This window comes from Mastigoproctus giganteus, chromosome 10, assembly GCF_048544385.1.
Source record: "Mastigoproctus giganteus isolate SK-2022 chromosome 10, ASM4854438v1, whole genome shotgun sequence".
NCBI classification, from domain to species: Eukaryota; Metazoa; Arthropoda; class Arachnida; order Uropygi; family Thelyphonidae; genus Mastigoproctus; species Mastigoproctus giganteus.
The window spans coordinates 40348434-40361421 of record NC_143584.1 but is presented as its reverse complement, the minus strand read 5'-3'; the positions used below and the strand labels follow the sequence as shown (position 1 = coordinate 40361421).

Sequence of the window (12988 nt, the reverse complement as noted above, 5' to 3'; positions counted from 1 at the left end):
AAGTACTGAAATCCCTTAAGCAAATAAGAAATAATGGTTATTACAAACTGAATTAAGGAAAAAAAAAAAATGTATGGCACTTATTCTGGTTCCATAATATGACTGTATTAAAAAATGGAGTGCAACTGCTGCCAAGTTAAAATAAGACTTTTTAAAAACATAAAGCTATTTAAAAACAAAAAAAAGCAAAATTATCACTTTTTTTTTTTTTTTTTTTTTTTTTTTTTCAGTTTTAACTTCAAAATCAAATGTTTCCTGCCAACATCTAACAAGGTTAGATCTTTGAAATAGTTTGTATCTTTCAAAGAATAAAGTAGGAGGCAAAACAGATTTCTTTGGGGAAAAAGTCCACTAATGGGAAGCACTGTGTATCCCAAACCTTTGTGGCTTTTTTTTTTTTTTTTTTTGAATCAAATTGAATGCCTTGAATTTGTCAGAAAATCAAAATCTAACCTAGAGCTGTTTCAAATATTTTAACAGGATTTCTTCTATGCAAAGCTCACTTCAAAAAATTATTTTCACTGACTTGTCAGGGATAGTTGCTAGAGGTTGTCTGCTATTTGACCCAAAATGAAAGACTCAGTTAGATTGGAAGCATCCATCATTCATCACCCACTAACAAATTCAAGGCATTCAGTTTGGTTCAAAAAAAAAAAAAAAGAAATACTTGGGTTGCACAATGCTTTCTATTAGTGGACTTCCTCCTGATTGGAGAGAGAATCCATTTTGCCTGTGATACCCAGTGATTGAAAGATACCCAAACCGTTGCAAAGATCTGTTATGGGTAGTATTGGTAGAAAGAATGTGTGCATTTGAAGACAGTAAGGAGTTGTTGCTTATACAGAAATAGCAACTAACTACTCATTTTCAGTTTTTTGAATTGAATATTGCTGCATTTGTCTCAGATAGGGGACAGCTACTTAAATGAACATATTTATTTGCTTGAAGTATTATTATTTTCACAGATGGAGTAGTTAAAAAAACTTAACAGTGGAAGAAGAAATTCATATACACCTAATTCTGTTTTTACACGATAGATACGTTCCTGAAAAATACGTGTAAAAAAAATTCGTGTAAAAAAAGACATTGTATTTATGGAAGAAAAGAAGATTGGTTCCGGATCTAAAAAAATCAGTAAAAATAATTAAAAAAAAAACACATAAAATATTCGTTTTAAGCTTATTATTTTATTTCAACAAAATACACATGTAATAATATGTAATTAAAATGTACGAAAATAAATTTGTATGCATATGAAATGAAAAAAAATTCTTCATGAACAAAAAAAATCTGTTTTACATATAACAAGATTTTATTCATTTTCCACTTTCTGATAATAAACGGCGCATACGTTTGCGTACGACTGTATCACTGCCATCACTAGAAATGTTGTGGACATCGTCTTCTTCCTCTATTAATGAAATTCTTTCTGTGATCTCTTCAGCAAAATCAGCACGAATCTCCTCTGGTGCTGATGTTTCACCGGTTTTACGAACGAATTCAGTTATTAATCGTTGTGTTCGTGTTTTGGTTAGTCCGTTATATAATTCTCTGTAAGAGGCTGTCAACAACTTCAGTTCGCGTTGAAACTTCCCAGCGCGTTCCTCATTAGGGTCATGTTTGACAAAATGATTACCTAATTTTCTAGCCAGTTCCAGACCTTCTTTTATTAAATCTGCATTTAGAACAGGATCATTTTCTTCATTATCACTACGTTCTGTGGGATAAGGAGTCCCAAGGACAACCTCTAATATTTCATCTTCGCTTAGGGCTTTGTCGGTTAACAATTCATCAATATCTTCAAACGATAGATCATCGAATCCTTCTCCACCAATTTTGTGTGCCATTGTAATGATGTTGGGAAATTCGGTCGTATTAGGGATGATGGGATCTTTGCTTTTTACACATTGTGGCCAAACCGCTTTCCAACACGCATTTAAAGTTGCTGGTTTTAATTCAGTTAACGCTAATCCAACTTGATTGATACAATCCATAATTGAGAATTTCTTCCACACATCAATGACTGTTAGTGTTTCATCATTCAGTTTGTCCAAAACGTGTTGGAATGTTCGTTTTACGTAGTATGTTTTAATTGTCGCAATTATACCTTGGTCTAGCGGTTGTATCAAAGATGTAGTATTAGGTGGCAGAAATAAAATTTGTACATTTGGGTGTTCCAAGACAGGATGGCCGGGTGCATTGTCAAGAATCAGAAGAACTTTAAATTCGAGACCTTTCAAATAACGTCTGACTTCTGGGACGAAACATTTGTTGAACCATTCTGTAAAAATAGTAGTGGTCACCCAGGCCTTCTTGTTTGCCATCCAGTGAACAGGCAATTTATTGATATCTACACCTTTCATTGAACGTGGGTTTAGGGCTCGATTTACCAGCAGTGGTTTCAACATACGATCTCCTGAAGCGTTGGAGGAAAATAATAAGGTCACACGATCCTTAGCTACCTTAAAACCACCAGCAGTTTTCTGCGATTTGGCTACATACGTTCTGTTCGGCATTCGTTTCCAGAAGAAACCAGTTTCATCTGCATTCCACACTTGATCAGGAGTGTATCCTCCATCTTCAATAATTTTTGCAAGTTCCTGCGGGAATACTTTAGCAGCCGATTCATCTGCAGATGCAGTTTCACCTTTAATTTTTATATTATGAAGAGCATTCCTTTTAAGAAACCCTGTCATCCAACCTGTACTCGCAGAAAATTCATACTTTCTGTTTAACTGAGATGAAGTGCTTGGCTCCTTTTCTTTAATCTGTCTGTAAATTCTTAGTGCTGTTTGCTTGATGGCATTTCCATCTACTGGTACTCTTTTTTGTGACTGATCTTCTATCCACATTACCAGGGCCTTTTCCATTTTTTCCTTGACAATATCTCTTGTATATGATGATGAATTAACACTTACTTTTGTTCCAGAACATACCGACTTCCTAATTGCAGCTTCATTTTTCTTAATAGTTCTTACGGTAGCTTCATATACACCAAAATGCCTTCCTACAGACGTAGCCCCTTGTCCAGTTGCAAGATGATCTAAAATTTGAATTTTAAGTTCCAAAGAAATCGCTTTCCTTTTCATTTTGGTAATAGGCGAATTATTCGACATTATATAAGGGCTACCGAAAAATATCTCAGTTATAATTAATAAAAAAAGGTATGAAAATTTTGTAAACTTACAATTTATTGACTATCGGCAAAATTAATAAATTTATATGTGCACAAATTTCACTAAAGATTCTTTCACTTTGAAATAGAGCTTACTACTACATGTCTGCTGAAGATACAATGCACGAATACCGTAGATGTGCACAAAATTAATAAAAACGTTGATGATTCATAGATACCTAGACGTAAACATTGGTAAGCAAAAGCACGCGTTTCAAAACGCAAACACTAGCTGTTATCCAATCTATTGATGCGTGTAATATAGAAATGATACTAATATGCCACAAATAAAAAAAAAATTTCTTAGAATTTAGGCAAAAAAAAATTCATAGAAATCGTGTTAAATCAAAATGACTCGCGTAAAAAGAGAATGAAATATTTATTTTGAATTCGTGTTAAACCAAATGCGTGTAAAAAAAGTTCGTGCAAAAACAGAATTAGGTGTATTTATAAAGTTAATATATAAGAAGAATAAATTTTTTATTTTTAGCTATTTTTTATTTTTTCATAATTGTAATTTTTTTTGCCCAAACTTTTGATATTCATGAGTCAACTGTACACCAACGGACATTGTCCCAATGTCCATTGGTATAATTGTTAATTGAATGGACTACTCTGCTATGTGTACATTGTTCTGATAAATGAATCAGTCTTGTGTAGCATTCCTGGTATAATAATGAGATTGACATTTCAAAGCAAAAATATGGCTGGAATTTTCTGGCTCACTTCATCACTGTATTGGTATATAAAATGATTTTGTCTCATTATTTAGTTACTTTTCTGTATACGGTTTCAAGTGTTTTCACAACTTCAGAATAAAATTACAACTCCTTCTGGATAGACTTTGATTCTAAATATGTCATTGCTCAAATTTTTTCTTTCATTGATCAAAAAATAATGCAAATGCACCAGGAATGTAGTCCTGGTGCATTTGCTTTATTTTACTGTTTTTGCACTACTTTAAAACCAGATAGTAGAGATACTTTGCATAAACATTGGCCTATTTATTGTAGGCTTGTATAACAGGTGAAAGGACCAGGATATGTCTGCCAATGGGGAAAAGTTAATGACGTTGTAGAGTAGATATCGTTGTACACGTTGGTACTAATGACATTAACAGTAGATCTGCGGACTTACTTAGCACATACAGGTTTGAAACAGTTTGTGTAACTTTCAAAGAATAAAGTAGGAGGCAAAACATTTCTTTGGGAAAAAGTCCACTAATGGGAAGCACTGTGCATCCCAAATCTTTGACTTTTTTTTTTTTTTTTTAAATCAAATTGAATGCCTTGTAGTCCTGGTGCATTTGCATTATTTTACTGCTTTTGCACTACTTTAAAATCAGATAGTAGAGATACTTTGCATAAACATTAGCCTATTTATTGCAGGCTTGTATAACAGGTGGAAGGACCAGGGTATGTCTGCCAGGGGAAAAGTTGATGACGTAGAGTAGATATCATTGTACACATTGGTACTAATGACATTAACAGTAGATCTGTGGACTTACTTAGCACATACAGGTCAATGTTGAAAAAAAGTCGCAAATTAGTGTTAAATTTGAAAGTGTCTACAATTCTGCTCAGACATGATAGGAGGTAGTATATGATGAGAGCTTGTCAATTAATTGCCCTGGAGAGATTGTGCAAGGCTTATGGGGTAGAATTTTTCATAGAGTGGTCTGTGCTTGTTAACAGGAGAGACTGTTTCTACAGGGTGGGATACACTTAAATAGAAAAGATGCAAGAATATTTGCTGATGCTATCGAGGCAGTGTTAGGTGGATCAGAAAACTGCTAGCTTGTGGGGGAATTCACAGACAAAGAGACTAACAGTAGCCGCAAGTAGATGGTTGAGATGAAAGTGATTCTTGCACTGTTTCTATTGGAATGTGCAGCAACCCGGAAAGCCAGGTGCTGGGAATTATGGAACAAGTAAATACATGGGCTGTGTTAGGATAACTAGGAGTAAGAACAGGTGCATGCATGTACACCAATGCTAGGAGTTTAGTAAATGAATTTGAGTCTGGTCAAGGCATCAAAGTCAGATATTGTTGGGATATCAGAGGCATGGTGTCACACAGATATAAGGAATGCAGAATTGGAATTTGGGGAGTACAATGTGTATAGACAAGATAGGAAGGGGGAAGGGGTTATGCTGTTGGTTAAACATATGAAATCTAAGGAAGCGCATCCAACTGACATGGATGGACTGCAATGTTGAGTCAGTTTGGTGTGACAGAAGCAGAGGGAAAGCAAAATTGTGATTAGGAGCATGTTATAATCCTAATGACTCATGTGCACAGTGAATAACTGTAATTTATCCCCCATTTAATCAGAAATAGTGGGCCAGTGTCAGATTGTCTTAAATGGGGGATTTTAACTTCCCAGATATTGACTGGGACTTGTGGGTTGGTCACTTGCCAAGGGGAAAGTGACCAACCCACTAGCAAGTCTTTTGTGGATTTATTAGATGGTTGTTTTCTACAGCAGCATGTTTGAGAGGCAACTAGAGGGAGTAATACTGCTGATCTGATTATCAGCAGTGATTCTTCAAGCATTAAGAATCTGCAGATAAAGGAACTGCTGGGTGGCAGCGATCACAGTGTACTGATGTGGGATGGGATTTACTTAAAAATGTAACTGTCTCAGGGATAAAGGGAAGGGTTTTTGCTTTCATAAAGGTGACTACAGTGGTCTCAGACAGTTTTTAAATTCAATACTATGGGATCAACTAATGATGTTACCAACAGCAAATTCTAAATGGGAAGCATTCAAAGTATTAATCTTGGAAGCTACTAGGCTTTTCATACCAATTAATAAATATTGTTCAAGGTTTAGACCTAAATGGATGTCAGATGAACTAATGAGATTTGTGGCAGAGAAGAAAAATGCATGGGATGCATATAAATTATCAAGTGACGCAGAAGCCTATGGTAGATATAAGCTAGTCTGTAATAAGTTCAAAATGGACGTTAGGCCAGCAAAGGCAGATTATGAGAAATCTTTGCCAAAGGATGAAAAGAAATCAGCAAAGACTTATTTATGTAAACTCCAGAAGGAACCTTGTCAGTTTGGTTCATTTAGATCTCCTGAAAAATGAATTGCTAGAAAAATTCCATCAACAATCAACAGGTTGATTGTTGATGAACCTGCTGAGGTAGCTGACAAACTGAGTATTTTGCATCTACATTCACACATGGGGAAGTCTGCAGGGAAGCGGAGGTCAGAAGCTTATCAAACTTCAGCAGGGAGCTAAATGATTTTGTAACAACTGAGAACTAAGTGGAAGAGAAATTGTTGAAATTGAACATAAGAAAGGCACCTGGGATGGATGGATGGATGGACTCTCTCCAGTTATATTAAAGGAGGCAGCAAAGGAAGTAAGCAAACCCTTAGCCATAATTATGAGAGATTCCTTGGACTCGGGGAGGTTCCCATGGACTGGAGGTGTGCAAATGTATCACCAATTCGCAAAAAGAGTTCAAAAGGTGACACAAGTAATTATAGACCTGTTAGTTTAACTTGTGTTCTGGGGAAAATAATGGAATCACTGGTTAAAGAAGCATTGCCGGATCATCTAGACAAGATGGAGATGAAAAAAAATAATTATAATATCATATACTTGGATTTTAGGAAAGCTTTTGATACTGTTGTACATGGAAGACTACTGTACAAATCAGAGTAGTATGGCATTAAGGGCAAGTTATTACAATGTATAAAAGAATGGTTGAGTGGGAAGAAGACAGATTGGTAATGAACGAGCACTGCTCTTCGTGGACTACTATTATTAGTTGCCAGGGTTCAGTGTTGGACCCCTTGTTGTTTTCTGTATTTATCAATGATATATTGATTAAGGTATATCAGGCGTAATGTCTAAATTTGCAAACAATATGAAAGTTCACAGGATTGTTAATGACAGTAACGATAGTACACTACTGCAACAGGATCTACAAAAGTTGAGCAAATAGACTGAGAGGTGGCAACTAAAGTTTAACATTGACAAATGTAAAGTATGCACATGGTTAGCAGTAACCCCAGAGTAACGTTCGAAATGTGTGGTACTACACTCAGGTTTGTAGAGAATGAATAAGACCTGGGGATAATTGTGCAATCAGATATGAAGTTTTCTGAGCAGTGCAGACAGATTGCAAGAGTAGCTCATGGAGATCTTTAGTGGCTCATGTCAATGATATACAGCAGGGGTGGCCAACAAGTCGATCACAGCTTTAATTTTGCGATCACGACGAATTTTAAATATATATAAAAAATAGATAAGTCAAAATCTAGATGTTATCATTTTGCACCCCACTGCATATGCTTATTACAAATCCATTGAACCACATGACCACTCTTGTCACCGTGCAGCCGCTAGGCTTGTCTAGTGAAAATTCACGCAGTTACATTGAGGAGAGCATAGTGTATGTGTCGAATTCTTATTTGGCTTACTTAATATTAATAACTGGACAGTACTTACACTTTAATTTAATACCCTTTGATTTAAAATGAATACTACGAAAAAGAGTAAAACGTATCATTTTCATCAAGAGTGGGAATTAGAATACTTTTTTGTAATGATGAAAGAAAAGCACTCCATGGTAAATGCTAATCAGATTTTTTTGCCTAATAGTGACCTTAGAAAAAATAAATTAAAAGAACTTAAATCCAGATTATTTGCACAACAAAATTTCTTCATGACACCTAATTTACAATCTGAAGCAGTAACTGTAGCGTCATTTAAAGTGAGTCATCTTGCAAAAAAATGTAAACCATTTTCTGATTGTCAATTCAAAGACACATTTTTAGAAATAACAAATTCTCTTTTTGAAAATTTTAAGAACAAAACTGGAATTAAAAGTGCCCTTCAAGACCTGCAATTATCTTGAAATACTGTGATGCGAAGCATCGAAAAAATGAGTAAAAATGTGAGCGAACAATTGCGTGCTCATATTGCTAATTGTGTGTCCTTTTCTTAACAACAGATGTCCGTGGTATAGCACACTTGCTCGTTGTTATTCGTATGGCTTTCGATGATTCTGCCACTAGAGAACTGCTGGGTATGGTTTCGTTAAAAGAAAGAACTAGAGGTCTTGATATATTTAACGCATTCAAAAATTTTATTGAAAAAATTAAATTGCCACTATTTAAGCTGGTATCAATTATAACAGATGGAGCTAAAACAAAGACAAGGCATCTTAATGGATTCATTGCATTGTGACAAAAGGATGATGATTTCCCAGATTTTTTGAGTTACCACTATCATCCACCAACAAGTGTTAGCCAGCAAAAGATTAAATACTAAAAGTATTATGGACATAGCTTTCAAAATCATGAATTCCATCAGAGGCAATCTTTTAAAAGGAGACTGTGGAGATGATTATCAGCATCTGCAAGATATGGAATGGTTGTGTGATCTGGCTTTTTGGCAGATTTTACTAGTAAATTAATTGATCTGAATTTGGAATTACAAGGAAAAAATGAATACCCTTTAAGTATTTCTGCATGTAAATAAGTAGTATTTTTGCATGTAAATATCAGTTTTTGGCAATGGCTAAGGATCTCAAAGAAAAAAAATTCGATTATTTTGCAAATAGGCAAGATCATTTGCAAGTATCCTGTTTTTGAATTTAATAGTGAGAAATATGTTTCTGAAATTGAGAAAGTTGTGGATGATTTTGAAACCAGATTTAGTAATTTTAAAACAATTCAAGACATTGTTCAATATATTTCTTGTCCATTTACGGTCGACTAAGATACGAAACAAATTGCAGAAAAAATCATTGAGATTTTTCCCACAGAGAAAATATTACTTGAAAATGAAATTATTACATTTCGAAACTATATCTTCCTAAAAGCCAGATCACAGAAAAATACTTTTGGAAATATGTTTTCTGAGAAAAGCACTGTAAAAAAATGTGCAGTGAATTTTTAAATTCTTGTTTTGGTTCCACATATCTATGTGAATCGGCCTCTTTGTATTTGAAACAAAAAAAAAAAAAAAAAAAAAATGACAAAGAACAGCTCTACTCTTACTGACTTGCCTACAGAAGATTCTTTACGATGATCGGCCTTATCACAGTATATCCCAGATTTTGAAAACTTGGCAGATGACAAGACACAAACTTCACATAATTAAAAAAATTTAAATACGTATGAATTTAAAATAAGTATTCTGAATTGTATTTAATTTTTAAATTTATAAACAACATTTTACAATGTGTTGATTAACCTTTTTAACTATGTGCAATGAACTTCTTGAGATGGTAGATCGCAGCACATTTTGAAGAAAAAAGTCTATTGCATCACAAATTAAGTTGCCTACCCCTGATATACAGGAATTTTGGTCTCAGGGATAATGTGATTGCCACTTGTATAAGGCAATGGTCAGGCCAAACCTTGTACTGAGTACTGGTCTGGAGGCCTCATTTTAGGAAGGATGTAGAGCTGCTGGAACGAATACAGAGAAGGGCAATGAGATGAGTGGAACAAAGGGTTGGTGTTGCCAAGAAAGGCTTAAGTTCTGCAAATTGCAGCATCTGGAGACTAGGCACCTGGGAGATCTAATTGAGGTGTATAAAGCCTTGAATGGTTTGAACAAGTGCAATGCTGATGGGATTCTTCTCTTGCTCAGATTACTCACTTGAGGGGACATAAATTCAAATTGAGGAAAGACAATTGTAGAGTAGATGTGCGAAAAATTTGCCTATAGTCAGCAGGTGGTTGATAGTTATAACAAACTTACATCTGTTGTAGTAGATGTCAAAAACTTAAGTTAAGTTCAAGGCAGAACTAGACAAGCACATGGAGTGAATGGATGGGTGAAATGGGAAGGTTTTTTTTTTTTTTTTGGCTTATGCTATATATAAGCTTGCTTTCTTGCATCATATGCCTCTATTACTGCTAATTATATTCCAATTGTTGCATGCCATTTATTGGAAACCACTTCTTATGGATAATGATTATTTGAAATTATAGTAAACCTAATAATTCAGTTTTTTTCTGTTTCATGTATGTAGTATTTTAATTATAAAAGACATTTAGAATAAATTGATATTTGATTTTTTTTCAGCTGGTGGTGTAGGAAAGAGTGCCTTGACTATCCAGTTAATACAGAATCAGTAAGTTTTGTTTTTACCTATATCAGGAATATATTTTAAATTGTGAAAATACTGTTATTATTATGACAAATTAAAATATTTGTCTTTTTTTTGCAAGTTTCCAGGATAACATGTTGCATCTTGAAACTGACTCACTTAAATTACTGGCTCCAGAAGTTATTCCTCTTAGTTTTGGGCACAAACTGATGTTGTGGAGGCAAGACATGGCAAAATGGATGGATATTTGAGCACCCGAAGCACTACACTTTGGCGGCAGCCATTGCCAGTAAAGGTCTGTGGCTAAGGTAAAGAAAGCCAACATGAGAACCATAGGAAACTTCGCTTGACTTACCGGGCAAACTCATTTCCTGCTATCGCAGATTTTCCCTGCATTCTCAGTAAACAGATGGTGTATGTTATCGATAGTGAGTAGAAGTTGATAATGTGTATTGATTAGGTTTTTTCTTATTATTAAAAGCAGATTACTGGGGTTCATGAGTGGGGTGAAATTTATTTACGGGTACACCCCTCCAGACTGCCTAGGTCTTAGGGTATTTATCCCCCCCTTCCCACTGTTTTTTCACAATAGGAAATGGACTTCTACTGTCGCTACTGATAACAGCACTGTCTGTAGAAGTATTTTTCTATTTTAAAACAGCAGGAGGGGGAGGGGCAAACACCCCAAGACTGAGGCAGTCTGGAGGGTGTACCCGTAAGTAAATTTCTGCTGCAAAGGCATTACACTCATGAACTCTAATAATCTGCTTTGAATAATGAGAAAAACTAATCAATACATCGACTTCTAATGCCACTACCGATAACATGCACAATCTGTTTACCTAGAATGCAGGGAGAAACCGTGGTAGCGGAAAACGAATTTGCCCAGTAAGTTTTCCTGAAGTTTCCCATGGTTCTCGTGTTGGTTTTCTTTACCTTCACTAGATCTCCAAATAAAATATATACTATACTGCAATGTGGCACACAATCAATTCATGCATAAATGGAACACATTACTTGAAATAACTTTGAAAAAAGTGTTCATGAGAAAAATGTTAATATGTTCAATGTAAAAATACACATAATATTGACAGCATTCAAGACATAGGGAAAAAAAAACAAAATAAAGCCATGGATGCATTATACCTAGTTATGGAGTAGTGTGATGGTGTTTGGATGTGCTTTGTTAGGATGCAAGCCTCTGGAAAAATTTGTTAGATAATACTTATTCAGTTATTGGTTTACAAGTATCAGAAACCATGTATATCTTGCGATAGCAACCCCCCCCCCCAGTCCTTCCATATTGACAATTGGATAATGTGCTTTGCCTTCAGTTTTCAAACTGTGGATTATAATGAAATATTAGGTTTGTTATAGAAATAATTTTGCTCTAAATTATAACAAAGATAGTGGTAGGAAAAAAAAAAAACCGCATCACCTTAAAAAAAGTAACATTTGTAGTGAAACGTATAAGATATTGTTTGATTGCAGTCATTTTGTTTGTTGCAAAACAAAGGTATTGCATTAGATAACACTTCTATTGCATCAATCAGTAATTGCAAAGTATTCCATCAGTCGTTTCTATAAATATGGCTTTGGAAGGGTGTACATGCATATTAGTATCCTGTTTTGCAGAAGTGTAAGCATGGCTCCATATGTTCAGTTGATACCAAGAAAAAAAAGAAACTGTTGCTCTATCCCAGGAAGGGCTTTCTACACATGCTATTGCTGATAAAATAGGCTGCCAACAGTATCTCAGATCCTGAAATAAAAGTTTGAAACTGGTGATGTGAAGACCTGGATCAGGCTGTAAGAGAGTGACTATGCCTTCCCAAGATCTATATTTGAAACGGCTATGCTTTCGTAATCGCCATGCAAGTGCTCCTGATCTAAGACTGGACTTTGAGATGGCCTCTTATGTTGAAACAAGTGCACAAACTATCCAAAGACAGCTTTCAGAATGTGGTCTGCATGCCTATCGGCCCAAGGAAGCCTCTGTTGACCCGACAAATGAGGAAGAAGAGACTTGCTTGGGCTAAAACGCATGTTTCTTGAACAAAAGAACAATGGGACACCATCTTTTCTGATGAAGCGAAATTCAACCTGCATGGCTCGGATGGGAAGCGATATGTCAGAAGACAAAAATCGGAAACATACCATTCTGACTGCATAACACAGATTGTAAAGTTCCCCGTCAGTCAGATGGTCTGGGGATGCATAACAAGCAAAGGGGTGGGGCGAATTAAGTTTATTAACGGAACGGTGAATGCAGAAACCTACACTGCTATCTCGGAGGAGTGCCTGAAACCCATTATTAGGGATCATCACACAGACATCCAAAACTGCATTTTTCAACAGGACTCATCGCCTTGCCACACAGCAAAATTGGTAAGTTTTCTGCTTTTTAGATTTAATGATGAGTTTGTCTTCTTGTCTCACATGGCTTAAAACATACTTACACCAATATTTTTCCTTGCTTTTCTCCCTTAAAGTGCATCATATCTCAAAAATGCTCGCATTACAGTGTGGACTGGCCCAGCAAAAGTGCAGATTTGAACCCTATTGAAAATTGCTGGTACATAATGTCGTCTAAAATTGCTCAAAAGAAGCTAACAAGTAAGATCAGCTGCAGAAGAGCATTGTAAGGGTGTGGTACCATGAAATTGGGCAATCGTCTATTCAGAAGTTGATTAACTCTTTGCCAGATTGTTGTAAGGCTGTAAT

The 12988-nt window shown here is 35.4% G+C and overlaps 1 protein-coding gene across 1 annotated transcript in view; it reads left to right on the top strand.

Annotated features, from left to right (window-relative positions):
• The window catches only part of Ras85D (GTPase ras-like protein 1), a 209477-nt gene that overhangs the window by 56358 nt on the left and 140131 nt on the right, over positions 1 to 12988 (top strand). Inside the window, exon 2 of the mRNA XM_090383776.1 lies at positions 10240 to 10288. Within this exon, the coding sequence (XP_090239902.1) occupies positions 10240 to 10288 (49 nt within the window). The remainder of the gene's footprint in view (positions 1 to 10239; positions 10289 to 12988) is intronic.